The sequence below is a fragment of the Trypanosoma brucei genome, chromosome 3 (assembly GCF_000210295.1).
Source record: "Trypanosoma brucei gambiense DAL972 chromosome 3, complete sequence".
NCBI lineage: Eukaryota > Euglenozoa > Kinetoplastea > Trypanosomatida > Trypanosomatidae > Trypanosoma > Trypanosoma brucei.
In genome coordinates this window covers 1,148,707-1,175,842 of record NC_026736.1, presented here as the reverse complement: position 1 = coordinate 1,175,842, position 27,136 = coordinate 1,148,707, and the positions used below count along the sequence as shown (strand labels likewise).

General features: G+C 48.5%; 10 protein-coding genes across 10 annotated transcripts; 7 read left to right on the top strand and 3 right to left on the bottom strand.

The window, feature by feature from the left end:
• Positions 1-342: 342 nt before the first annotated feature.
• On the top strand, positions 343-9,648 carry TbgDal_III5130 (hypothetical protein, conserved; the record flags this gene model as incomplete). Its single annotated transcript, XM_011774159.1, has 1 exon — positions 343-9,648. The coding sequence occupies one exon, from the start codon at positions 343-345 to the stop codon at positions 9,646-9,648; it is 9,306 nt and encodes a 3,101-aa protein (XP_011772461.1).
• A 512-nt stretch (positions 9,649-10,160) lies between these two features.
• Positions 10,161-13,400, top strand: TbgDal_III5120 (hypothetical protein, conserved; the record flags this gene model as incomplete). Its single annotated transcript, XM_011774158.1, has 1 exon — positions 10,161-13,400. One exon carries the CDS (start codon positions 10,161-10,163, stop codon positions 13,398-13,400), a length of 3,240 nt encoding a protein of 1,079 aa, XP_011772460.1.
• A 550-nt stretch (positions 13,401-13,950) lies between these two features.
• TbgDal_III5110 (hypothetical protein, unlikely) lies at positions 13,951-14,349 on the bottom strand (the record flags this gene model as incomplete). The annotated part of the gene is made up of 1 exon (XM_011774157.1): positions 13,951-14,349. One exon carries the CDS (start codon positions 14,347-14,349, stop codon positions 13,951-13,953), a length of 399 nt encoding a protein of 132 aa, XP_011772459.1.
• A 566-nt stretch (positions 14,350-14,915) lies between these two features.
• Positions 14,916-15,833, top strand: TbgDal_III5100 (hypothetical protein, conserved; the record flags this gene model as incomplete). The annotated part of the gene is made up of 1 exon (XM_011774156.1): positions 14,916-15,833. One exon carries the CDS (start codon positions 14,916-14,918, stop codon positions 15,831-15,833), a length of 918 nt encoding a protein of 305 aa, XP_011772458.1.
• Positions 15,834-16,481: 648 nt separating this feature from the next.
• Positions 16,482-17,027, top strand: TbgDal_III5090 (hypothetical protein; the record flags this gene model as incomplete). Its single annotated transcript, XM_011774155.1, has 1 exon — positions 16,482-17,027. The coding sequence occupies one exon, from the start codon at positions 16,482-16,484 to the stop codon at positions 17,025-17,027; it is 546 nt and encodes a 181-aa protein (XP_011772457.1).
• Positions 17,028-17,443: 416 nt separating this feature from the next.
• Positions 17,444-17,791, bottom strand: TbgDal_III5080 (hypothetical protein, unlikely; the record flags this gene model as incomplete). Its single annotated transcript, XM_011774154.1, has 1 exon — positions 17,444-17,791. One exon carries the CDS (start codon positions 17,789-17,791, stop codon positions 17,444-17,446), a length of 348 nt encoding a protein of 115 aa, XP_011772456.1.
• A 1,911-nt stretch (positions 17,792-19,702) lies between these two features.
• TbgDal_III5070 (T. brucei spp.-specific protein) lies at positions 19,703-20,236 on the top strand (the record flags this gene model as incomplete). The annotated part of the gene is made up of 1 exon (XM_011774153.1): positions 19,703-20,236. One exon carries the CDS (start codon positions 19,703-19,705, stop codon positions 20,234-20,236), a length of 534 nt encoding a protein of 177 aa, XP_011772455.1.
• A 250-nt stretch (positions 20,237-20,486) lies between these two features.
• On the top strand, positions 20,487-23,069 carry TbgDal_III5060 (hypothetical protein, conserved; the record flags this gene model as incomplete). Its single annotated transcript, XM_011774152.1, has 1 exon — positions 20,487-23,069. The coding sequence occupies one exon, from the start codon at positions 20,487-20,489 to the stop codon at positions 23,067-23,069; it is 2,583 nt and encodes an 860-aa protein (XP_011772454.1).
• Positions 23,070-23,405: 336 nt separating this feature from the next.
• On the bottom strand, positions 23,406-23,714 carry TbgDal_III5050 (hypothetical protein, unlikely; the record flags this gene model as incomplete). The annotated part of the gene is made up of 1 exon (XM_011774151.1): positions 23,406-23,714. One exon carries the CDS (start codon positions 23,712-23,714, stop codon positions 23,406-23,408), a length of 309 nt encoding a protein of 102 aa, XP_011772453.1.
• A 329-nt stretch (positions 23,715-24,043) lies between these two features.
• Positions 24,044-26,233, top strand: TbgDal_III5040 (N-acetylglucosaminyltransferase, putative; the record flags this gene model as incomplete). Its single annotated transcript, XM_011774150.1, has 1 exon — positions 24,044-26,233. One exon carries the CDS (start codon positions 24,044-24,046, stop codon positions 26,231-26,233), a length of 2,190 nt encoding a protein of 729 aa, XP_011772452.1.
• Between the last annotated feature and the right edge of the window lie 903 nt (positions 26,234-27,136).

The following is a 27,136-nucleotide window of genomic DNA, read 5'->3' as shown; positions in this document are numbered from 1 at the left end:
CTTTGACAAAAAAAAAAGTGTACATGTGACTCCCTTCCCCTCTTTTCGTGTCTTAGCAGCTTCGTTTCTACCGTGTCCCCCCCCCTTTTTTTTTTGTTATTTGGTTTCTTGTCTTCGTTTTTGCTATTCAATTCATTCAACTAACTAAAAGTACGGAAAGTCTCAAACTAGTTGTCAGATAGTCCCCGTGGCAGGCGGGAAGGGAAGCACGGAAAGAAAAGAAGAGAGCTCCACCTCCACGTGCGCCCCCCTAACCCTGACGACGGAGGGGAAGGAAAAGGGGGGAAAAGACTGTGCGGTCGTAATTTGCTTTGGTTTTTTTCTTCCTTTGCTCACCACACAATGACTCTTGTCGCAGATTCCGATTATCCACGCGTTATAAGTGCGCTTCACGGCCTTGAGACACGACAAATTCGTGTGGGTAAAACCGTCACGGCGGCGTTCCACCAGATCACTGATGCAATTCTTGCTTCCCACCCATATGACCGCATTGTGGTGGAAAGTGGCACGTACTTCGAAAACATCACCATAAAACATCCACTAGAATTGTGCGGTGCAAAGGATGCGGAGCCTCCCACCATTGTTTCTGTGGGCCCTTGCTTGGTAGTTGACGTGGATGGGCCGATCATTTTGCATGGCCTGAATATCACAGCGAAGGGAAATCGTGCTTCGGAAAATCAAGCTGTTGTAGTTAAACGGGGCAACCCGCGCATTGAAGAATGCGATATGACTTCTCTGTATGTAAAAAATGACTCCAAACCGCATGTATCGCACTGCCGTATTCACAGCTCACGCCATGGGGTTGGAATTTCTGTCATTGGAAACGGCAGCGGGATTTATGAGCATAATCACATCTTTGGCCACGAGGGTGAGAGCCTCTATTTCGACACGGCAGGAAAGCCGATCGTACGCCACAATCGTATTAGTGAAACCAAAGGGCGGAGCGGCGTGGTTGTACACATGAGTGGGCGTCTCTCTGGGACGACGGAGGTGTTATTTCATGACAACATTATTACTGGCGGTGGGGAGGCGGCCAGTAATTCTCAGGTGGATCAAGTACCCACGCACTCACTTCAAGTTTTGCTGAAGAGGGTCGCACCCGAAGGTGCGGCTCTGGTGCGTGTGGTTCACAATGCCCACCCTGTCATGGTGTCCAATATGTTGTCTAACGGTGTAACAGGGTTCCGTATTAACGACTGCAGACTCTCCCCCGAGTGCTTTTGTGGCAACCGCATAGGCAACTGCAGTGCCTGGGGTATTGTTGTGGGCGGGGACTCCACAGTTACAGTCGATGGAAATGATGTTCAGGGCTGTGGTGCTGGAATTTACGCACGCACCACCCATGTACGTGAAGAGAGCGGCGGTGGCGATGGTGAGGATGCCATTGGTCCATGTGTCTCAATATGTAGATGTAATTTGCAGTGGAACTCTTATTATGGGTTTGTCATTGATCGTTCAGCGGTTAAGGTTAACGAATGTAATGTAGCAGAGTCATCAACAGGTATGGCTTTTGTCGGAGACTGTACGGGAAGTGTTGTTACACAAAATGTGCTCTCCAGAAATAGCGTCACCGGATTCTCTATCTGCAATCATGGTTCGGTGGTTATCGACGACAACCTTGTCTCTGGGTTCAATGAAAGTATGTACGGTATTTTTATACAAGATAACTCAAATGTAGTCATCCGAGGGGTGAAAGTGTCGAGGATGGCGACAGCAATTACAATGTCGGGAGGAAGCCGGCTCGTCCTGGAGAACAGTTCCATTAAGGATGTGTCCGTACATCACATTGTTATTGAAGAGTCAAGTCAGGCAACACTTAGCAGAAATACATTGAAAGGAAGCGGCGGTGCCTCCGTTGTGGTAACGGGCCGCAGCAACTGCCATCTCGTTGGTAACTCCCTGCTGATTAGCCAAAAGGAAGGTGTACTTGTAGAAGAAGGCTCGAGGGCAACTATTGAAAAAAACAACTTAGGTTCCATGCGGGAGGTCATTTACGTGAAGAAACAAAGTACAGCTCATGTGCGGGGAAATGATGTAGCAATTTCTCGCTACGGCGTTGTCGTGGCGGGTCCGGGAAGCGAATGTACGGTTGTTGGTAATAACTTCCGTGGCTTGACGGGACCAGGAGTATACGCCTTCGAAATGGGCACCGCTACCATAAGCAGTAACCATATGCGCGACTGTTCCGCTACTTGTATTCAGGCAGGGACAGGTGCTGAGGCACTCATCGAGGGGTGCACGTTTACGGATTGTAGGAGTGGTGTTGTCAATGCTGATGGAGCCGAAACGCACTGCAGGGTTGTAAAGTGCCACATGAATCGGGTTGGCCACGGCATCCAGTATACAGGAGCGGCCAAAGGCGTTGTCGAAGAAAATAGCATTAACTCATGTAGAGATTTTGGCGTTTCTTGTGAGTCGCATACACCCGTAGTAGTACGAAAGAACACGATATCTGATTCGGCAGTCGGTTTGAATCTTTGTGCAGAGGGTACTTTGAGTCGACTCATTATCAGTGGGTGCAAGACGGGAGTGCTTGCCAAGTTCGGGGCTTCCGACAAAGTCAACGATATCCAGGTGTTGAATTGCAGCATAGGGATTACATTTACGCGGGGGACAATGGTGTCACTCGACACTGTAAAAGTTAATGCCTGCCAAAAGTACGGTATTGTTGTTGCAGGCCCCTCTCCCAATGCTACAGTTGTTCAGGCCACTGTTGAGAAGTGTGGCGTGGCTGGAGTCGCTATATTAGAAAACGGTGCTTGTTCATTAGAGCAGTGTGTCATTAACCGTAATGGAAAGGGCGTGCTGCTCAGGCAGCCGGACAATGTTAGCTTCAAGGAATGCTTTATTGCACAGCAGCATCAGGGTGTTGTGGCGATTCCCGGGGAGGGTGAACGCATCAGGGAAACTTCTTTCTCCAGATCGGTGAGAGAAGGGAGTGCGCTGTTCCTCAGCTGTACCATTGGAGGAGACGAATGCAAGGAGGGCGTTGTGGCCGGTGATTGTGATACCACGCTGTACTTCGAAAAGTGCAGGATCGGTGCGGGCATTGCGGAGAAAGGTGTTGGTGTTGTCGTGAAAAGCGGTGCTGTGGTGCGCATGAATAGGTGTGACATCACAAAATGTTCGAGAGCTGGATTTCTCGCTTCTACGGCTGCACGGCTTTTGGCGGAACGGGTAACCGTGGAGAAGTGCGCAATTGGAGTGCTGTTTGCGTCACCAGCTGACGAAGAGACAATGGCAATACAGGAATTGGACAGTGAGGCGCAGGCGTTAGTTGAAGAGTGTCCAACGGAAACTCACACGAGTGGAGGCAGCAATAAGATTATTGATGTTGAACTCGGTGGCAGCATACTCAGGTGGGCGACTTTTAGAGATCTCACAATTAGCCGTTGTGAGAACGCAGGGGTATGGTACATGTCCCAGAGTGTTGGTGAAATCACGAAGTCAACCGTTCAGGAGTGCACAACAGGGATTGTGGCAGAGCATGGCAGCCGAACGATCCTGCAGGCGGTACAAGTAAGTGGGTCGAGGGGCCGTGGCGTTCTTCTTCCCGCAAGACTTTCAAAGGAAGCAGAAGTCACGTTCATCACCATACAAAACTCGGAGAGCCACGGTGTGGAGATTACTGCAGACGAAGCGGGCGATGAGAGTGATGATGTGGCGCTCGTGAAAGTTAAAAACTGCGAAATATTCGATAATAAAGGCAGCGGAATTGTGCTTCAATCCAGTGTAACATTGGAAAGCTGTTGCATCAGCGGTAACGAGTGCAGCGGAATACTCTGCAGTGGGAACGATTACCAAGGGAACCTCCGTCCACATATCTCACTCTGTCAGCTAGAAAACAACAAAGAGGCGAATGTCGTCGCTGCGGGAGGATGTATACCTGAGTTGCACAGCTGCGTTTTAGAGGGTGCAGGCGTTGGTGTGCGTGTGGAATCGGCTGTCAGTATGGTGAAATGCATTCTACGATATATGGGCGTCGCTGCCATGTTTACGCATCCTGAATCTTCTCCTAGTGACAGTGGCTTCATTGATTCCCATCTTTCACGATGCGTGCTTAAAGACAACGGAATAGGTCTCTCGTGTCACTGGAATGCACCTGCATCTGATGAAAGCAGAATACTTGTAGAAAACTGCATGTTTGACAATAGCACTAAGGCGAGTGTGGAGGTGGGACAAGGCCCGCTGGTGCACATAGTGGCGACCACATTTGAAACCTCAAGAAAGGCGATTTGCGTGGAGGAATATGGAAGGGTGGATGCCGAGGGTTGCGTTTTCATAGGCAACCTGCAAGGAGTGATTATAACAAGTCCGCAATACGTGGAGGTGCATAGGTCCCGTTTTCTTCGTGATGGAAACTGTGGAATCACGGTTGGGGGAGATAGGGGTGAGGTTCAAATACGCGACAACTGCTTCAAGGATAGTTCAAAAAAAAGTGTTCACATATCCACTGAGAATGTGCTCACTTGTGTGCAGAATAATATTTTTGAGCAGGCTACAAGCGGGATTGTCATGGAAGAGTCGCCTAGAGTCTACGTTTACAACAACATCTTCCGCAAATGTGGAACGGCAGTTACGATGCGTAGCCCAGGGTGTTGTGGCGTCGTTGCGGGTAACATCCTCGAGGAGAATACATGTGGGTGCCTCTGTGAGACTGAAGCCAAAACCAAAGTGTGGCGAAATGAGTTCAGTGGTAACAAGAAATGTGGCATAATGGTAACAACGGGGGCACATCCTGTTGTGGTAGAAAACATCTTCAAGCAACAGGATAGCAGTAACAGCAGAGCAGTGTCTGTGTGCGACGGTGGAATAGGACATTTCGCGAGCAACCGGTTTATCAAGAATGTGTGCGGTGTGTTCCTAGAATCCACGGGGAGTGTGGTTATAGTTAATAAGAATACATTTGACGGAAACGATGTTGGTGTGCAGATAGGGAAAGAGACCACGGCGCATGTCGTGACCTGTCTGTTCCTTAACAGTGGTACTGCTGATGTCTGCGCGTCCCAACAAATAGCCCGAGGTCAATGCATATTGGCGTATAACTGCTTCTGCTCGGAAGCCGGTACTGCAGTCACGTTGGGTGAGCAAGCCGCTGTCATTATTTACAGGTCGCTGTTCATTGGATCTAAGGGAAGAGGGGTGGCCTTGGAGGGCGTGTCCCAGTCGATGGTGTGTGAATCGTATTTTAGTGGTCTAAGCCTTGGCCTCTTTGCCGGTGAGCGTGCTGGAGGCCGTATTGTGAACTGCATCTTCTTGCGCTGCCTCAGGGCAGTAGAGGCGTGCCAGCACGCAAAAACCGCCTTTCACGACTGCTTCTTCTTCGCCCGTTCAAGTGCTCAACCGGGGATGGTAACGCTGAACAAGCACGCCGAACCAGTCTTCTCGCACTGCGAAGTCATTGGTACGGATAAGAGCTCATCTCCGCTGTTGTGCTCCGTTGGGAACGGCGTTGTAGAAGAGTGTCTATTTAGTTCGGGGAATACCTCCGTGTCACTGGGTTCCGAATGCGGTACAAAACTTAGTGGGAACAAATTCCTACGGGGTATTTATGGGGTCGTACTGCTCGCTGAATGTGCACCAACGATGGATGGAAACACTTTTGACTCGCATGATAAGGCGGCTGTGAAAATTATGAGCCACGCGGGTGGCGTTATGAGAGAAAATGCCTTTGTGCAACCAATCGAAAATGGTGGTATTCTTGCCGGCGCAAATAATGTGGTTATAGAGAATTCCAAACATATTGAGGCTACTTCCATCGGGGAGAAGTCGGGCAAGAGGGTGGGGAATCACGCCGCTGTCGAGGAAAGGTTTCTAAGCACCCTCGCGAAGTGGTTGCGGGCAGCACCGGCTTGGACAAGAAATGATTTGAGGGGGATGCCAAGCGCAGCAACCCTTCCCCCAGTTATACGAGAGAGTTTGAACACAGTGGAGGACGATGAGAAAGAGGGAGATCAGGCCGAGGGCGGGGAACAAGGCGGGGTTCAACCACAGATGTCAAGGGCCAACAGGGGTACAGATGAAAAAACGCCGGGAGGTGAGGGGGCACAGGCCGATGTGAAGCAGAAACGAGCCCCGGTAGTCGGGAGGGGGGCCGGAAGGAGAAGGAAGATACCACCTTATGAGTTCACCCCCGACAACGATATATCCCGTACCCCGGAAGATATTGTGAATGAGCTACAGTCGTGGTTAGAGGGGAGCAACATCACGCTGATAGTTGAAGAGGAGAATCGCCCCACCACCGGTAGCGCAGCTAGCCAAACGTATAACAGTAACATGTTGCTTGGTGTCGATGAGGGTATATCTCAAATGAAGAAACTGCAATCTGACAAAAAAGAGAGCCATCAGCTAACCAGTGATCGCGAAGAGGACCAAGGCACATGGATGAGTAATTCTCACGTTACGAGCGTGGTGGGTTCTTCAGAAAGAGTTCGTGATCCATTGGATAAGCATCAGGACACTGCTAGTGGTTGGGGACCTGGCCCCGATCCCAGTGCAGACTTGGGCGCTTCCAAGAGCGAAGATGAGACAATGCTCCAAATACCTCTCGAGGAGCACTTGGAAGCCGTGACCGAGGACCCACAACTATCGGCGAGGCACGTCGAAAAAGGTTTGGAAAGGGCACCTAGACGTCCTTTCCCACCGCTATACAGTACCAATGTGGAAGTGCAGCAGCGCGGGCCCCCAAGGCGCGGCCCACCGGAAACGTTTGTTCGCACAATGGGTTTGAGCACAGTGGCGAGGAGGAATCGAGAGGCGGATTTGAGGAGAAGAAGTAGTGTTGCCATGCAATCAAAGAAGAGACGGAGGACACGTAGGAAAAGTCTCGCAGCCATCAATGTTGGACGCAGTCCGGTGCCAGGTGGGAAAGGAAAGGAAGAGGGCACCACGCCGGCTGGCAGCGAACGCCCGAGATACCCAACACCCTCAGGAGGATTCATGGGGATTGAAGGAGATAGCTGTTCTGCGCCTTCTTTCGATCCGTCACATCTATCTCACTATAATGGAGATGCAGAGGAACTTAGTGGTACCACGCTGGGGAACGATATATATCTGACTGAATTTGGAGTAGAGAGCGCGTCTACGAGAAGGGGGATGCCGGAATTCAACGGATCCTGTGAAAGCCAAGGTGAGCGTATAACATCAGGATCGCGGCCGGATCGGGACCTACTGAAAAATGTAACCCTGAATTTCAGCCTTCTTGGACAGCTGTCCTTTAGCCGGAACTCCAACAGAAATCCTTCACCGTTGCCGTGTGGTGAATTTCTTGGCGCAGATGATCACCGCTTCGACGGCAAGCCTAACAAAAATGTGGCCAGGAGCGCGCCAGTTGATTTGGCGAAAAACGACAGCAAAGGTGCCCTTGGAACAGGCAGCTACCAAAAGGGACCCAAGGAACACGTGGGGCTAAGGGCTATGATGATGGATCAGAGCGGGGATATGAAGAAACAACTTGACTCAACCAGGCCCCGTGCGGTGCGAGAGAGCGAAACCAAGCGTCAGTTACTTCCTGCAGACTCAGCAGGGGAAGCAATGGGGGCTCGTACAGCGCCAAGTGGCAGAACCGGGCGCGAAGGTGCTCCAAGGTGCTCAGTAGATCAGTTTGTGGTGCATTCAGGAGCAGCACAGCAAACAAAGAGGATTTCAAAGAAGGGACGAGCCGAGAAGAAGTTCGTCAAGAAGAAGGTGTACCCCGTATCCGGAACGGCACGTCGAGGTAGAAAAGACAATAACTACAGCGCTGAGGAGACACAGACCTTCAATAAAATTTCACGCAGGGAAGGTGGGAAAGAAAATGAGAACATGCTATCCGAAAAAACTGCGGAAATTTCAGCTACCGTGGGTGATGAAGGAGCACCCAAAGGCGGGAGTACGACGATCGCCGAGGGTCCACCAACACGGGCGTCGACAAGTCGTCCAGCATTAGGTGAGAAGCAACTGCATGCCAATGCTAGCGGACAGCCCAGCAAGGTTTCGTTGCTTGGAATCACGAAGAGACCAACGGAGCCTGGCGTGGAAATTCCGCATGATGGGCTTAGCGGTTGGACGAGCACGGCCGCATCCGAGAGTCATACGTGCGGTCTGTCGGTGGGCAGTCGCGAGGGACCCCGCACAGGTGCTTCGGGGCGTGCCGTTGGAAATACGACTTGTGCTGGGGCTGCTGATGGCTCGTTACTGCTGAATCGGATGGGCCACGCAATGTCAAGTCGAGCAGTTACGCGAGAGGGCGAGGGTAAGGGTGGGCTGTCACCGTCCTCTGACAGAGCTAAAGACCACCTTGTGAAGAAGTCGCGAACGATTCCATTCAGTGGCGAGAAGGGATCCTTCGCTTCACCGAATGAGAGGTCACAGGACTGTGCTCGTGGAAATAAGAATGTTACTGTTCCGCAGCTCTCGATTGGGGTACTAAGGGACAAGGAACGCAGCACGCCTTCCCGCCGTGAAGCGGACGCCCCATCGGCTACGTATCCAAAAGCCAACCGCGAGCAGGTGACGCATGATGCTGCTGAGCCGCTAAAGCTGAAGCAGGCGGGGAAGTTAAGAAACCAAACTTGTGGAGAGGGGAAAGGCGACCCTCTGTACCCTCCAGGGGATATTCTCTCACGATCTGGGGAAAGTCAAGGGTGGGAAAGCGGCGCAACGTTTTGGAAACCTGTGGGTCAGCTTTCTGAAAATGGCAGGGCGATGCTTGGAGCACTTCAAAACGAGGTGTTCGCGGGTGAAGCCAATGTTTTCGACCCCCCATGGGGAGATGTAACGGGACCCAAAGAAACTGAGGTGTTCTCTCTCGCGACTCCAACGACGGCTCGCACGGAGACACAAGCCGGAGAGCCGTGCGGCAGTTCCAGTGAGGCGGGTGAGCTAGAGGCAAGTGTTGAAGATGTCATCGCACTGCTTCGATGGCTGGCTGACATGAGGCAACGGAAGCTCATGACTCGCGAAGGATTTAGTCGTGCAGTGGACTGCATGAAGGAAACATCAGCGGTGCCGTTCTTTTTCTGTGAGAATTCAGCTGCAGGAGGCCCAACGGTAATGGTCCGTCTTCCCAAGACAGCCGATCAAGTAGTTGTTGTGCCACTCCTGAAACCTAACCAGAAAATAGAAATCGAAGTAGTGAGGAACACCCACATCTTACCCCCATGCATGGTAAAACCATCAACAGTTGCATCACCAAAGCAGGAAGAAAAAGTCAACGTCGTGAGGATTAATACCTGTGTAGCACTGCCTTCCTTAGTGAAGAAAATCGAAGAAACACCCAGGGGTAGCAGTCCCCCACACCCTGTCAGTGCGAATATGTCGTCACTCTCTACCGGCTACCCGCGTCAGAGCCCACCCAACAGCCCCGGTGCGAGCGTCGGGCATTTCGCCACGTTGGAGAGTTCGCACAGCTGCCTCGGCTGGCGTCCCAACGTGGAATCGGAAGAAAAAGGTGTGAAATCAGCACGAACAGCTTACACGGCAAGTAAACAACAAGTGACTGCGTCTAGTGGTTTTGGGAGGCGCCGATTTGCTGCCGCCATTCCGAAAGACGCGAACCGAACACTTGTACCTTTCAACCCTGCCGATCCAAAAGGAACTTCTCCGTTCATCAACGCTGGGAAAGTAGCTACTTTCATTACTGCCGGTACACCAAACGTTATCCTGTAGGCACGAAGCAACACGGAAAATAGACTCTTGTCATTTATTTTTTTTTACCTATCAGGTGCGCATGTGCTTCCTTTTTTTTTCGCTGCATCCCATCACTGGTGGTGTTTGAGGTCGTATGCGCATACAGCTGCTCAATTCCTTCGCCTCTTTGTTGTTACCTGTACTACTATTACTATCCTTTTGGTTGCTTAGCTCTTCGTTATTGGCGATGTCTCCACGGTCTCAGACACCAACAAAAAAAGAACAGGCAACGTAATTGATTTGCCTAGCACATAAAAGGCGTGAGGAGGCAACGAGCCGTAATGCACCGATCTGTACCCCTCACTGGGGCTGTAATGTAGTCACAAAAACAAAAAAAATGGTAAGAAGTAAGGCAGCGGACGCCCCAAAGAACTCCGCAGTTACCTCGTCTTTTGATTCGTGACCTCACATGCCTTTCACCTCCTCCTTCCTATTTATTTTTCCCACCACTTCGAGCAGTAGGTGTGTTTGCGTTTGTAAAGGTTCGCCAAATGAATATCCTACAACTCTTATCGGTTGCATACGGTGGTGCAAAGGAGGAGCGCACGGCGGCCACGGACCAGTTGGAGCAAGCCTTGGAGTCCCCGCAAGGTCCGTTCCATTTGGTGACTTTGATCCGCGCTGGGACAGACCCGGCGTTACCGGCGGAACAAAGTCTATCAGCCCTTATTTACGCGAAGAACTATATTGTTAATAAAATTGATGACAAAGCGGACGGTGACATCGCTCAAGCTGTTGCCGACATACAGCTGTTGTTGTATGATGGCATCTTCCGAGTACCGCAAACCCACCAGAAGGTTATTTGCACGTGCATCAGCACGCTTATTAGTCTATTTCAGTGGAATTACGTACATAAGCTGATGCCGGAAATTATATGCAGCAGAGACGGGATTACCGCAGACCGTTCAATTGCCTCCTTGAGACTGTTGTATGTGTTTGTGAAGCGCTACAAGACACCCAACCTTGTGCCCATGGGGGACAAGTTGGAGGTCTGCAGCGCCCTCATCACTGCATTGACCCCCTTCCTGTCCTACGGGGATTTTCAAGTGGACCATATGGTATTAAAAATTATGGAATGCGTCGTCGAGGCAGTGTTACAAGTGAAGCGTGATCATAACATTCCGGCCAATGTTTTTGACGATTGGTTCAGCACCATGGTCACTTACCCTGAACGTCATTTTGCGGCTGCTAACGACGCCGCAGCGGGGGGCTCGCAGAAGGTTTACGAATCCTATGTTCGTTGCGTCAAGCGAATTGCCATGATATCCTACTCCATAATGAATGATGCAACGAAAAAGAAGAGCCCCCAACCTGTGGCCAAGCACTTCCTAGAAACACATGCACAGGCATTTCTCGAGGTTTGGCTACGCTGGTTAGAGTACTCGGCGACGTCAAAGGCGCGAAGTCAGCACCAAAGCACCGACATCGCCGCCATGCGTTATTTGAAGCTGTGCACATTTGATGAGAATCTCTATCGAAAGTGTCTCCTTCCCCGACTATTGCAGGTGGTGGAATCCTCGTTATTTCCTTATCTTTGCTGCAATGAAGAGGATGAGGCTGTCTTCGCAAACGCTGACGATATCTCTGACTTTGCTCAGTACATGTTGGAGGGGACCTTCGAGGACGGTGAGGTGTCCACGCGCGTCACAGCATCTAATACAATAGTAGCTTTCATTAAGGGGAATAAGGACTACCAGGAGAACCTGCTGCCACAAATGTTGAACGTGATTACCGTTGGTCTTTCCAGAGAAGACACATCGGAGACGTTCCCTCAGACCTTTGGGTTTCTACATCTCTTCTCGGCGCTTCGGAAGTATCTTCGAAGTGACCGTGAGGTGTGGAACACGCAAGTTGCTCAGTTTCTTGTTTCGTTTGTTGCACCGCGTATGCTTCCCACCGCCTTCTGCATTCCTTTGCGGTTTAAGGCCACAGCGACTTATCAGCGCTACGTCAGGGCGCCAATGCGAACCGAGGATTTTGATTCATTCTTCCAACTTCTTTCCTCCCTTCTGCAGGATCCTGATGCCCGTATTCGGTTGGGCGTAATCGACGTCATGTGTTCCTTGGTTGAAATGAAGCGGGTCTGGCCGTATATAAAGAACGTCCTTGTCCCGCTCGTTGAAGAGTGCTTGGGTTTCCTTAACCGAGTCCATACAACCCTTGTGCCCACGATGTTGTTGTTCCTCGTTGAAAACTTCTCACCAGAGCTGAAACCGGTGCTTCACAAACTCGGCGCAGCGCTTGTGAATGTTTTTCTAGCAACTGCATTCGATATGGCGCACCAAGAAGAAGCAATGGATGAAAATGCTCTGCAAGACTATTGGAGCGCAGATATGAGTGCCTGCGCGTTGCTCGACGCGCTGGAAAATGTGCTGGAGGCTTCTGCCAACGATTCAGAGGTATTCAAGAGTATAATGCCTGATGTTGTGCGGTTGATAAGGGCAGTAATGGAAAGACCAGATAACTATGAATTCATGGAGAAGACACTTGGAATATGGCTGATCGTGGTCAACAATGCGAAGCCCATCACACGCGAGTGTTGGGACTTGCTTCCGTTGCTATTCAAGTCCATCGACTCAGGCATCGGGGTAGACTTTTTTGGATTAATTGAAGAAGTGTTGGACAACTACATATCGAACGAAACAGCAGAGTACGTTCAGAATACTGCCCTGATGGAAGCAACGTTTGGGGCGTGCGAAAAAATTCTTTTTCAAGCCGTGTGTGGTGTGAGCGACAAAGTGGGTGTGCCACAACTTGTTGAGGCACTGCTCCATCAGTCAAAACACTGTGAGGCGTTACCCGGCCTGTTTGATGCTTACCTGCCTCGCTTTGTTTTGCTGCTACTTCGTGCCCTGGCGGACAAAAACGCTCACGAGGGGGAGGTGCGACTGCGCGTTTGGATCGTGGTGGCAGTGATGGACGCCTTCTACTATAACGCCGCGGCCACACTTCACATCATTATGGAGAATGGTGCCTACTCTCAGTTCTTCGACTCCTTGTTCAACTTCTTCCGTGCAGCGATAGATCCACCACAGAAAACGAAGGGGAAGAAGAAACGCAGGAGCGGTGGAAAGAATGCGGATGAAGAAGTTGTTGAGAATCTATCGCTCCTCACGCGCAAGGTTCTTGCACTAGGGCTCATTTCCCTTCTACAATACCTTACATCGACCTCTTGTGTAACCTTCCAGAGTAGCATTAATTTAACCTCGTTCCAACCATATCTTCGACAAACGGTGGCATTGATTCAGCACTGCATTTTCACCAATCACACACAACTCGTACCTCGATGTCGCATAAGCGAGGAGAAAATAACAAACATACGCCTCGGAGTTGAGTCCGAGGAAGCGGAAGAAATCGATGTGGAGGATGAAGATGTGCTTGGAATAGATGACTTCAGTGACGGTGGTTCGAATGTTGATGACTGCACTCTTGATAGCGATGATAAAGATGAGGATGTTGAGGGAGGTGTGGATGAAGGTGACAACTATATGAGTCCTATCGACGACGTATGCGAGGTTACGCTCTTTATACAGTGGATGGTTCATGCACAGCAGGCTCTTGGAGATGAATTCACGCAACAGCTTGGGCACAGCGTTCCTCTGAAAACGATGGAGGAATATACCGCTGCAGAGGCTACAGCCCGCCGGTACCGTGAGCTTGTGCGCGAGCTGAATAGTGCAATGGAGGAAGACTACAAAGTTCGCTCGGCAGCTGCAGCGCAAACTCAGTAGCATGAATCTGGGGACGGAAGGAACGAAGGTAATGTAATGAAATGAAGTGAATCAGGATTGAAGAGTATGGCACGTTTAAGCAACAGAGACAACCAACTTCTGGGGGCACATGCCCTGTAGATGGAGTTCAAGTGTGGACTAAACTGTCAAGGTGGAGTATCCTCGTATAGCGGTGGTGTAAGCGGAGATCATGCCTAAATACGGTGCAAGAACTTAAGAAGGTTATGTGCAGATGCTGTTTGTTTGTTTAACGCTGAATGTTTTTCTAAATTTGATTTCCCCTCGTTCCTGTGCGTCAGAGAGGGTGTATCTTTCCCGATTAAACGGCTAACTTCACGCAAATTAGGGCGCGATTGAACACGTAACCTCCCTGTTGTGCCCCCCCCCCTTACGCGTCTGCAAATCCACATCCCATTGCTACGGGATTAAAGTTGTTGCCCCATTTTAAGTGAATGTCTCTCTGTGCTCTTTCCAATTTTATTCCAACGCAAGTTTGTATGAATCTCTGTGTGTGTATGTGTCTCCCTGATTAACCTCTACCTTTCTGTTCCTATGTCTTCTTTGTTGTTTTCCCCCTCTCCTTCTTTTCTGTCACAATCCTCAGTTGTTTGACGCCCTCCAGCTGTGGAGTACTGGTTAGCATTGTTGCCATTGTAACAAGAGCAACGACGGGAGGGAATAGGAAGAAAAGAGCATTGTGGAAGGACTGTTGAAACCCCCTCCGTATAGGACCAGTGGTAAATTTTTTAAAACGTGCACATCGACAGTCTCTAGTCACAAGCAAACAAAAACAACAGCAGCTGGCGTTCACTCGCGAGTCTAAAGTAACCGTAAAAGACAAAAAAAAAAAAAAATATATATATATATAAGGAAAACAAAAGGGAGGAAAATAACAAAGGAATAGTGTTGGTGTGTGTGTGTGTGTGTGCGGTGAGAAGAACGGAGGCATACCGATTGGTTTGGGGTGCCGACTTTCTTTCCGCGTTTTGAGGCGCTTTTTGCTATTGTTTTTTTGGGGGGTTGTTTGGTTGGTTAACGCCGTGGCACCTCCAGCCTTCCTCAACGTCCTGGGGAACTATTCACTCGGTTGAGGAAGGGCTCACAGGCACATATATACATATATATATAAATAAATATAAATATATATATATACACGTATATATACATAGGCGTACACGTACGGAAAAGGCGTTGCGTCAGTGTGGGTAACTGCCTAACCGTGCTTGGGCAAAGTAAGCGACGGAATAGTGGAAAGGGGAGATAAGGAAAGAAGAGCAAAACAGTTAGCACGCGCACACGCAGCAAAAAAGAAAAGAAAAAAGGAAGGAAGGAAGTTGTGGGTGAAAGTACACTGTAAGAAAGGGGAAAAAAGAGAAAAAGCCCTTAGGTGAGCGGGCTTCTAGCACAAGTATTGTATTACTATTTGCCTCGCCGTAGTGGCATTGATATAGACCGTTACGCACCTGCTGCAATTTGTAAAAGGATACTGTATCCCCTTTTACAGGGTGCTGCACAATGGGAGGGGCTGTCGTCAAAAACTATGACAAAAAGGATCATAGTAGAGGATCGCAAGGGACGCCTTCCCGCAAAAGTTCGAATTCGAGCAAAGGTAATACGCCGGGGCGGGTCCAAAATTCTGCAGGAGTAAAGGACAATACCCAAACATCATCAAATGGCGGTAACGACGCGACACTTCAGACTGGATTTGAGATGTTTGTTAGAAAGGCACCAGTGGTGCTTAAACCTTTGCCCCAGCCGAAGACTGGTTGTCTCCTCCCCTCCAAATATATCCCACAGGCGCTGCCTAAGAAAGCCGATCTGGCGGGTGTCGGTTGCGACGATATAAAACCTCTGAGGAAGAACAGCGGTCAACTAGCAGAGTCGCTTAGTGGAAAGCGTCTCGGCGCTGTAGATGGTGAGGACGCCATACGGAAGAGTTCACCGAAGGCCATGGCAAATGGGCAATGGGTATCTTGCGATGATTCACCGGGAGCGGCGGATGCCAGTGATGCGAGCAGCGGGTCGGAAACCTTCACGTATAGCATTGACTTCCCCGGAATGCGCAGCCTCCCGTGGTTTAACGCGAACCGGAACCGGGGGCTCGTCAAGAGGCGGGAGCGGCCGCCGAGCATCAGTTGGAATGAAGAAGAGGAAATTGCTATAAGTGATGCAAGCGACAAGGAGGATAATAAAACGGGGGAGACAGAAACTGGTGCTACAAGGGCGGTGGCACCTGCCAATGCGGATGGGGAAGTAGGGGCGGAAGCAGATGCCGGTACGACGGAGGGAGACGAGCCGAAACCAGCGGAAAAGCCAGAGCGGCCGCGTCATAGGCCCATCCTTTTAGGAAAGATTCCCCATCGGAAACAATTAGCAAAGAAGGCGCTTGAAGACAACGCAATTTTTGCCTCCACACGCTTTCCAAAGTTTTGATACGGCAGTTGCGTTAGGTGTGTGTTTGTGTGCGTGTGTTCTGTGTGTTTCGTATGCTTAACAGACTAAAAGCAAAAAAAAAAGAAAATTATATTTATATTTACATATACATATACATACAATGAACCGAAATGGCAATGAAATAATAAGTGAGGAGTGAGGAAAACGAAATATTGATGTTGAAAGCAAGCGAGCGAATGGTGGTCAGTCTAAATCGCTGTTGCGGCCGCTGTTTCTTTTCTTACTTTATATATATATATATATATATATATGATGTGGCGCTCGCCGGTGGTAGAAGGGAGTGGAAAGATGAAAGGTGCGGATGAAAGAATGAAGGGTAGGGAGAGGGTGAGTGTGTGGTTGAGTGAGTGACTAAAAAAGGGGAAAATAGGACGAAACGTTATATAAAATGGAGGAAACCAACAAAAGATGAAAGGGAAAGGGGAACGAAGAGATAAGGGGGGAAAGGGCACTTATTAAAATAAAAAGAATGTATTTCAAACATATCTGTGAGCCCGTACGTCCGTATCTTTGAGGGGCTCGTGGTATCATCGTCATTACAGTCGCAAAACGGAGTGAAAAGTTAAATGAAAAGTAAGTGAGTGAAATGAAATAAGATGAGATGATATTTCCCTTTTAGGTGTGTGTATGTGTGTTTTGCGGTTTATTCGTGTTATGTTTCCAATGTATAGTTGTTGTTTCTTTTTAGTCTTTTTCCGCTTTTTTTTCGTTGCAACGGTCGTCACATTTGAACCCTGTGGAAGTGGCATTACGTTCCGTTACCTTGCTCTATGTTGTGTACAGGCGTGCGCCCGTATCTTTGACAGTCATTTTCGTGTTGCTTTCGTGTTTTGTGTTTCTTTTCATCCTCGTGTAGAGTTGTTTTCTTTCTTTTTTTTTCTTAAATGCTGTGGTGGTGTCGGTCATTGGTCAGGTGGCAACTTGTCCTTTTTCGTAACTTTCCCCAGATTTAGTCCATTTATTGTTTTTATTACTATTATTACTAATGATGTTGGGGTGAGAGACTCCTCCACCGAACACTTTTCTCGCTTCTTTTTTTTTTCTTGTTGTTGGTTCCGTTTTCGTTCTCTATATTCATTTTTTCTCACTGCTGTTGTCACTTCACATGCGTTACTCAGTTGGAACCCCAACCGTGCAATGTGGGAAGGTGAAAATAAGAGGGAATACGTATGAATAATGTGAATAAATGGGAAGCAACCATACGCACACTTGCATATATATATATATAGATATATCTATATATATATGCAAGTGGCTGTAGTGTGTGTTTGCGTTTGCTTTCGGTTTATTTTTCAACTTTATCACGCACATGGAATGTAACGCTGCACGGAAGGTGAAAGGGAAAGGAAAGTTAAGTAAAGTATTTATGTTCAGCCGCATCACGTATTCCTTCCAGCACTTTCCTTCCCTTCTATCTTCTATTTGTTCACGGTTATAAATGCGTGTGCGTGTGTGTGTTTGTGTGTGAGGGAGAGAGAGAGAGAGTATGCACGTTTGAATATATATATATATATAATCACTATATAGTTAGGGTATACTTAAATATTTATTGTTGTTGTTGTTGTCATTACTATTGTTATTATGACTATTCATCTTAAATAAGTATGCATGCATCTGGCATCGATTGGGGTTTCGAAGGGAGAGGAGACAGAATGGTCGGAGGGAAAACACGCATATTTATATATATATATATATATATATATATATATTAACGTATATCGAATCACATCTGCTTCACCCTCCCCCTGTGTTCCGTAAGTGCAAGTGGTCGCCACGATATTATATCTTTCCAGGTGATATCTTTTTTTTTCGAAATTTGGATTGGGTTTTTCTTCCTTCTCCTTCCCTTGCGTGTACGCTTTTTTTTTCCTTTTTTTTTTCTTTTTTCTTTTCTGTGGTTGGTTTTGTTTTGGTTTTTCTTTCTTACTTTCTTTCATCCAAGCAACGACAATAATAACAAAAAGCAGCAACCGGCGATTTCGCCTTTATGAGTATGTTGATTGTGCTCCCCTTCTTTTCGTTCTCTTCCTTTTCTTGCACAGCATTATTGCAGTTATCGCTGTTGCTTTCATGCTTTTGACTTGACTTTTGACTTTATTTGATTTGGTGTTGGAGCCTAACTCATAATTTTTCCTTGTCACTTTTTTGTTTTTTTCTTCGTGTGTGTGTGTGTGTGTGTGTTTGTGTTTGTGTGTGTTTGATTGCCTTTCCTCCTCCTTCCCATGTTGTTGTTGTTGTTGTTGTTTTTTACTCTGTTTTATTATCATCTCGTCTCCCTTTTCCGAGTTTTATTTGGTGATGTAAAATGTAATGTTTCACTTTCTTCGTGGTGTATGTGTTTGTGAAATTGTGCCAATAGAGAATAATATTGATAATAAGTAAAAAAAAAAAGGATGATAATAATAATAAGTTGGGGGAAAAGGAAAGTACATAGGGAAGGAGACGATAAAAACAAAAACGGAAATGAAATGAAGTGAAGTTAAAAATAAAAATTAAAAAAAAGATAAATGCGGTCGATGGAGGGCCCGGACCCGCCGCTAAACATGACTGCGACGAAATCTGTTTTCCCCGCTATTATTTTTCTTCGTCTCCCTCCAACAGGCGTTTGGTCAATATTTTGTGTGTTCGTGTTTGTGTTTGTGTGTAGTGCGGCTCTGTGGAATCCCGGTATTCCTCAAACTTCTTACTTGTGATTGTTTGTTGTTTTTTGTTTTTGTTTTTGTTTTTGTTTTTCGTCTTCTTGTTTTTTCCTCCGATTTCTTAATCATTTTCTTGTTGACTGCTCTGTGACTTCCGCGGTTGTCGTTTGGTTTATTGCGTACCCTTTTTCGTTTGCTTGCGGTTTTTTTTTTAAAAAAAAATGCTTCGAGCTGTACGCTATATTCCCCTTTATCATCATCATCATCATCGCTACTATTATTATTATTATTAATGTTATTGTTATTGTTGTCTCCAGGTATTCTGCTTGTTTGTTCCTCTATTTTGATGGGTTGCTTTACATTTCAGACACGTTTGTTTATATGTTTACATGTATTTGCGTTGATATGTTGTTCATATACTTCTGCAAGAAGCCGCGAAAGCAAGTTGGTATTTTCTCTTAGAAAATGGGGTTATAGCTACCGCTCTTAGACCCAAAGGCAAACATCACTTCTTCTGAAGTTTTTTTTTCCCCCTTCTTCTTGTTTTATTCCGTACGATTGACTGCCGGTTGTTACTGTTTCCGCTTCAACAACTCCTTTTTTTTTTTTCTTATTCTTCTTTAATTCCCCCCTCTTTTTTTCCTGTTGTGTGTTATTCGGGGAAGCGGCTTCTTTTCTTCTCCCTTTTTTTTTTTTGTGTGCGCGTGTGCTCTTATGGGGGTGGTACGTGATAAAGGTGCCTGACTACCATCAGCGCAAGTGAAAAAGAAGAGGAAGAAATATCGAAATGAAGTAGGGGGGAGGAACATAAAAATAAATTAAAAATAAAAATAAAACATTTTCCCACACTCCATTTTTTCCTTTTTTTTGTTTTGTTTTGCTTTGTTACTCTTCAATGTATATGTTAATGGCGTGCGTGATTGCCCTTTACCATTACGTATGTGTCACCACTGCTCTCTCTTCCTCACACACGCACAAGCTTCAAATACATTTATATTTACATATATTGACGTGCGTGTTTGTTTTTAAATGACGAGAATGTGTACAACGTGAAACAAATGACTTCTTTCCTCGAAAATTAAGAAAAGAAAAAAAGAAAACGAGGAGAAAGAAAAGGAATAGGAAGGTGGACTATTAAATAAATATGTATATATGTGAAGAAAATATTTGTAACCGCATAATTCAGTAAATGTGCCACCCAGCACATCAATGTATTACCACCTCCATCCCCTCTTCCCTATGCACGCGCACACTCCGCAAAGGGAAAAAAAAATACATGCCCACGCTCGGTTTCTTTCTTTTTGTTATTATTGTTATTATTATTTTCTTTACTTTACTTTGGTCCCCCCTTGTTTGTATCTGAACCCCATATATACACACACATGCACACGCACACTTGTGTTACCCGCAGACTTGTGCATGTGCGTGTCGTCACATTTGCAAGCATTGAATCAATGGGGTGTGGAAGTTGAAATGGAGGAAAACAGAAAATCCTCCCGGGAGGTAGGGGTCGGTGTGTGTGTTGTGAAGCATAACTTGCTTCTACGTTATTGTTTTGTTTTGTGTTTTTCTACCTCTTTTCCCCCTCCCCTCCTCCTTCCTTTTTGTGCAGCAACTACACACAAATACATACACAACACACAACGCACGCACACACACACACACACACACACACACACAACCAACCAATCAGCCAAACCCGCCATCTTTTTCCAGTCGCAATCCTTCTTCCTTGATCCTTGACCGATGCTGCCACCGGCTGCTCACTTGCTCTCGTCAGCACAGAGATACACATAAAAATATCTCCTGTGTGTGTGGGGGGGGGAGAAGGGAGGAGAAGGATGGAGTGGAACAACCCCTCATCTTTGCCTTTTTCCCCCTTCCTTCCTTTTGCTACTGGTGTTGTCGTGGTGATGTCTTTTTCTTATTTTATTTTAATTTTTTTTTCCAAAGGTACAGAACTTTTAGTTGAGAGAAGGAGCACTTCAGTACCATGCTTTCTCAATTTGATGACAACCCGCTAGTGGAGGAGCGTGAGGGCGAGTTGCAAGGCCTCAGTAGCGAAGTGACAAATGCTCAGAAAAAGCGCCCGCGGGAAGACAACTTACAGGAACCAGACTCTAAGCATGAAGTAGCAACTCATGAACCACCAGAAAAGGAACCGCGCCTCGAGGAAGATGCGGAGGGATGCACAGAAGGGGAACCGTTCATCGGCTACTCCGTGGAAGCGGTCGATGATGTGGATGAAGCGGATGAAACATATGGAGAACTTCTCAACCGTGTGGCGGCACTGGAGTCCGGGCGAAGGAATTCCGCTTGTGCACAACGGTTCCAAATGACTCTGAAGACTGCAGAACGGGAGGCCCTCCGTGGTTGCATGAGTCACCTCCGTGCACTTCTGGCGGGACTTCAGGGGAAACGAACAAAACCAACAACAGCTGCAGCTGCAGCTGCGCCATCCTCATCATCAACAACAACAGCAACAAATCCTCCATACTGCCCTCTGCAGCCAAGTCAGTGTGCACAAATGATGGAGCTGTACGGCAACGCGGAACGTCTTGCACGCCTCGGAACCCGGTCTCATTGGCTGAAGTGTGCAGGAGCGAGGACAAGGGCGATGAATCCGGAAGGATGTAGCTGGACCCCACCACTGGCAACCGAGACCTCAGGCGGCACAGTACCCACCAAACAATTTGTAGATAAAGGGAGGCGCCGATTCGAAGAGATGGAGAAGGCACTGCAAAAGGTCCCCCCAGAGCTGATCGGCCCAGCGGCACCGGCTCTGTCAGCGCTGAGTAACAAGTTGCAGCAAGTGTGTGAAACAAGTGATGCATTGTGCAGTAGACAACACGAAATCGAAAGGTGTGTGCCGGAGCTCATGGCGAGATGGAACCAATATTCCCTCTGGGGGGCGGAGCGTTCTCTTCTCATCGCAGAGGAGCAGATGATTGACCACTTAGCCGCGCAAAACCCTACAGCAGCAGAGGAACAACTCCTTTCCCAACAGCAACGCCAGCAAAAACGTTTGCATCAAGAGGAGATCGCTGTCGCAACTTTACTTGCGTCCGCTTCGGATGTTAAGGTGCCGAAGGTGTCGCAAGGCTTCCTGCGGAGTGCCATGCAACGCTATGAGGACTTGCAGAAACTGAGAAGTGCTTTGTACCGGGAGTTGGTCTCGTTGCGAAAACTACTGAAGAAGTTGCTCCTCTCAACGCGCTCTGTGGTGGGGGGCGAATGCTTCTTTCTTGGCGCGCGAGCCGCGGAGGAGGGGCGCAGATGCCTACTGCAACACTCCTGCGCTGCGCTTTGTCAGAGATCCGCCGAACTCAACAAACATCTTGTCACAGAAGTACTAAGGGGTTCCATGGCTTGCCCACCGTCACCAGAGCAAGAAGAGAGACTTCTGCAATACGAAGTGAAGTCCGCTACACAACATGCCTCAATCGTGACCCTCATTGCTGAAAACGCGCGCCTCCAGCAGCGCATCAAAGGTGTTTCTCTGGTGCAGCTCTTGGCCACTTCTGGAAATGGAAAGTTTGCTTCTATAGCTGGGAAATTGCGATCAACAACAACAAGTGCTGTGGGAAAACATACAACCCACCAAGAGGGGAACGCCCGTGTGAATGAAGAAGCAGTCAGAGAAGAGGAGGAGGAGGTCGAAAGTGCTGCAAACAATATCGAAGTGGAAGAACCGGATATATTGGGGCGCTTTGTCGATGTCTTCGCTAGGAGCACAGAGGAACTCGTGAAATCAATCAACACACGCCTCTGGGATCTCTCAAACTTGTACAAGGATGAGAGGCAACTGCAAAGGGACGTTGCATTTCTCGTCCGCCTAACGGTGGCGGGCGAGCGCCTTCTTCACGGAAAGGTGGGCGTACCCCTGATGAGTGGGTATGCGGAAGACATTACGATTCTGCTTGAAGAAGCACGGCTGCGCCTGGTGGACACGAAGCGCTCGGTACGGCAGCTTCCCTCACTCCGTACTCTTTGTGAGTCTTTGCAATCACAGTCTGCAAGTCACGCAGAGCAGCTACTGAAGGAGCACACAGCGGCCGAAGCGGTTCGTGCCCAGCTGTTGGAAGATCTTGAATGGTGTAAACAACAGAGTCCAGAGATGGCCGGTGGTCAGCTGGTAGTCGCGCGGAAAGAACTTCAAAAGCTGAGGGTTTCATTAGAAACTATAACAAAGCAGGGACATGATCCCACACCTCTGGAGCTGGAGACACAAAAAGCAGGGGAACAACTTGCTCAACTTCGGCAGCAATTAGAAAAGTTGCAGGAGGAAGTCGACCTCGCCGAGTACCAATTGCAGTGTCTCGAAGATGACGAAGTTGTGGACGCACAGGAGGATGTCTGTGAAGAAAACGGGGGAATAGCGGAGGAAGAAGAAGTGGAGGAAGGGCAAGAGGCTGAGAAGGTGGAGGAAGGGGAGGAAGAGGAGGTGGAGGAAGGACAAGGGTTGGCAGAAGAATATGAGGTGGGGGAGCAGCGGGAAGAGAACCATGGGGAGATGGAAGAAGGAGGTAACGGGGACGGAGGAGATGGAAGGGATGGAGATGAAGTTGTACCCTAAGCGTTATTTAGGATGTGCGGAGTGCACGGTGAGGGAAAGGAATGTGTGCCGTTGCGTTTGGTGATGAAGCTGGTGTCGTGAACCGGCACACCTTTCCGGAGCGGTAAGCCTCCGTTGACCACATCTTGTCGCCACCTCTCCGCAGGCGCACTGGTCGGCATTTCTCTTACCTTTTTGTATGCTTCGGTGCGTATGCCGCTTTAGCCGTTGGGGGTACTTGTAAGTGAGTTAAATATCCTAAATTACAACTTCGCGGGGTACTGATGGCGCGTCGATGGCCGTAAGCAAGCGGCCAGGTGGCTCGCACCAGCCTGTGGACAGATATGCAATATCCTTTCAATGCGTCAAGTATAGTGCCGTGAAATAGCAAGCAACGGAACTGCACTCTCCCACGCACACACCTTCCTTAGGCGCTCTTACGGAGAAGGTCGTACGATTGAAATACATCACGAAACAAAGAAGGGGAATGTCGCGACAAGCCCTCTGGTTTAGGAGAGAGATCGTCGAGCAGAATGTCGGTAACAGATGTTTTGGCTGTTGCCAGAGCATGTCGCAAATTTCGTTTGCGTCGAATCGCCAGGCACGAGAAGGGGTGTACCTCTTGTGCAGCATATAATGAACACGAAAGCTATAGAGCTGAAACATTTTTGGAATTTTTACTCTTAACGGCTTTGGTGTTTCTGTTTCTGTTCAGTGATCCTAATTTTCTTTTTTCTCTGCATCCGAAGGTTTAGATAACCGAAGTGGTGTTTATCCAATAGAACGTTGAGCCCCAAAGCCGCGGGAAAGGGCACGACGCGAGGCCTTCGCCCTAAGTCCAACGCAGTGGAGGGGCTGCCGTCAGTAAAAGGACGTGCAGGAGAGTTTGTTGGATAAGAACAACCGAGGGAAAGCGCTGCAGTGGGCACGGGAGTGTAAAAGACGCGAGTGGAAGCTGCTATAAAATTCGATCCCGACTTTGGTGCGGCTTTCTGATGATGGTAACCAACACATGCATAATAATGTGGCCGTTTCGCAAGGAGCAGGAACGTGGTGGGTGGTTGATTGGGTGGAACCCGCATGGACTACTCGTCATTGTGGTCGCAGTTGTGCACGATCCGCGTGTTGAGAACGCGACAGCGGCTCTCAACAAGTTAAAGGAAAGCGAAGGAGACATTCGCGCTACTGCCCATCGGAAGCAGCACAAGGACGTCCCCAGTGCAACATCGCTGCTAATACTGGGCTGGATGCACAGCAAACAAGCAACACTGGACAAGAGTGAATATGCAGACGCGTGGGTTCGTTCACAGCATAGCCATGCAGAGTTATGGCTGGAACTGAATGAGGGTCCACTACTACATCAACTGTACTGCTGCGGGTCCCCCGTGCAGCCATGCCACCTTCACGTCTTGCGAAGTGATCCCACTGTATCTTATGCCGTTACGTCAACTGCCTTCAGTGCGGTGGCCAGGCACGATCGCGGCGACTTAGTGAAGTTGGTAGAAGGCAAAATGCAGCCTATTTGCGTGGAAGGTGCAAATTCCACATTAGAAGGTGTGTTGTTGCCGTCGCACATGGTCCATTCAGCAGGACCGCGTACCAAAATGAGGCGGATGGTGGGCAGCGACCCACTGACACAAGACGAGGAGGAAAAACAGGAAGGAGCAAAGCAAAGAACAGAGGACGACCGCGTGTCCGTGGGGAGCTCAGGTTCGGCCGAAGGAAGCACTGAGTCACAAAGTGTTAGAGGTTCGGAAACCCCTGGATTTGGGGGGGAGTTGCATCCGCGGCTTGATTTCCCCACAAGTACTGACTATGGGGAGCTTAGCTCGTTACTACGGGCCAGTGCATACGGCAAGATACTGCGAGAATTGTGTGAGAATAAGGTTAGCAACGCCACAGATGGCCCCGCTGCGACGGCACGTCTGTGTGCTTACTGGAAAAACTGCGGCAACAGATTTACCGGTTTCCTCACAAAAATACTTGTGGTGTTCCACCTCGTGCTCAAGTGGCCTGGGAACGTCTCGTACACTGCAGCTCTGTTAGAATTTCGCCTCCGTATGGTGATCCATTGGCTTTTGTTACTAAGAGGGGATACAAGAGTCTGTTGTCTTCATCCTGTGTTACCTCACATTCAACACAACGATCCTGCACTGCGGCGTTTCTGCGTCGTTGATTTCCTTGTTCGTTTTGCGGTGGACACAATATGTGGGATGCTTCTGAGTTTGCTGTTATCACACGGGAGCGGCTTATTGGTGACAAAGGCTGTGTCTTGGTGCCGGTGGCTCCTGTACGACCTTCACATGGAATACATGGACTGGTTTGAAGGATGGCCCGCAGGTCTTAAGATGAACGGAGACCTCAGTATGACGTTATCTTGCATCGCTAAGGCTGTACTTGAGGCGAGCTGGGCCTCCGTTGAGGATCTTAGCAATGTAGGCTTATTCTACAAGTTGCTGATTTTCGTTGCGCCGTTAGGTGCTAGCTGTGCATTCGCCTTCGTTGCGGACCTGTGCTTAATTGCCTCCCTCCACTTATATTTGGTATTCCACAGCGTCTCCTTGCCGTATCGGTTTGCACGTTTCATGCTCCGGAACCTGTTCCTCCAGTTCCAAGGCAAGAAGCATAACCCCCTGCGACACCGCACCGATACATATGACTTTCCCGTTGAGCAGACCCTCGTGGCAACCGTGATCTTCACCATTATTGTCTTCCTCCTCCCCACATTGGCTGTTTACCATGTGTATTTTGCTCTCATATGTATTGCCGTATGGTTGTTACAGGGAGCATTGCTGGTAGCTGCCCACCTCACACTTTACCTTCCACTTTATCCCCTCTTCTACTGGGCACTGTACCGGCGGCAGTGGCCTGGTGGGGTGGCATTAACGGGACCGAAGGTGCTAAGCACACCGCAGCATTCACGAGCGTTGGACCCGTTTGCGCGGGGCTCGTTGACCGTGGAGTTTGGTGTTGTATCGAAACCGCTGGAGCTGAGGGTGCTGCTGGCTGATTTCCTGCTGGTTGCGCATGTTGTGGGAAGACTTCACCCATTTGATATGATAGTTGCTGTCTTCAAAGTGAGGCGCTGGGAACGCACAAATCCGGGAAAGTGCCTCGTCCCACCATTGCCAGCTGACATTATGCCTTTGACGGGAATGACACTACCAAAGACGGCCGTTGCGTAACATAGTGGTTTTAACGTTAAAAGCGGTCGTAGCGGTGGCAGTGGTGAACAGAAAGCAACGGCAAGTACACGTATGCGCTGCAAATAAGTGTCAGGTGTCGCTAATTTGCTGATTAGGTACAACATGCATACACAGCATAGAGTGCGTGGAGCATGCATTATAGACTCCATGCTTGTCGGCGATTGCAGCTGTGATTTATGGTGTTGAAGTCGCCAGTGCTGTTCGCTTATCATTTTCACCATTCCTCACCACTTCTTTTTTTTGCTTAATACCGTTTGTGGGTCGACAGGTCCTATCCCGGAGCGACGGGTTAACTCGCTTAAATTATTTACATGGGGATTACCCATTTGGCACACATCCATCCACGTGTACGGAGTGCTTTCGGCACAGTGCGTTTTTAGCCCTTTGCGTCATCAGCAATAATATTCCTTCCTTTTCAATCTCTTGTTCTCATTTTTCCCTCTCCCTCACCCACGCCCGCGCGCTGCCTGCTCTCCATCTCCGACTGATGTACTTTAATCAAAGCAACATAAAAACGATATTAACAATAGCTTATTATCGTTGTTGTTATCATTATAAGGAGAGAGGAAGCGAGGTGAAGGCCCCTCGACACGTGGGAGTGGGTAGGGCCGGTTGGTTTTTTGTTTAAGGGAAAAACCCCGAAAGGCACAAAAAATAACAACTGGAAAGTGACCAAGGAGCGAAGTAAAGGCCAGGTACGACAGGTATCAGGCTGCGTTTCTGTTTTTGTTATTTTCATTTTTTTTTGGGGGGGGGGGGTACGCGGTGGGGTACTTTTCAATATATCTGAATAAGGAGAGGATATATATTTATATATATATTGGATTTTTTTTCTCTCCTCACGTTACGCGGTCGCCCCCACTTCAAGCTGAGCGTACAGCA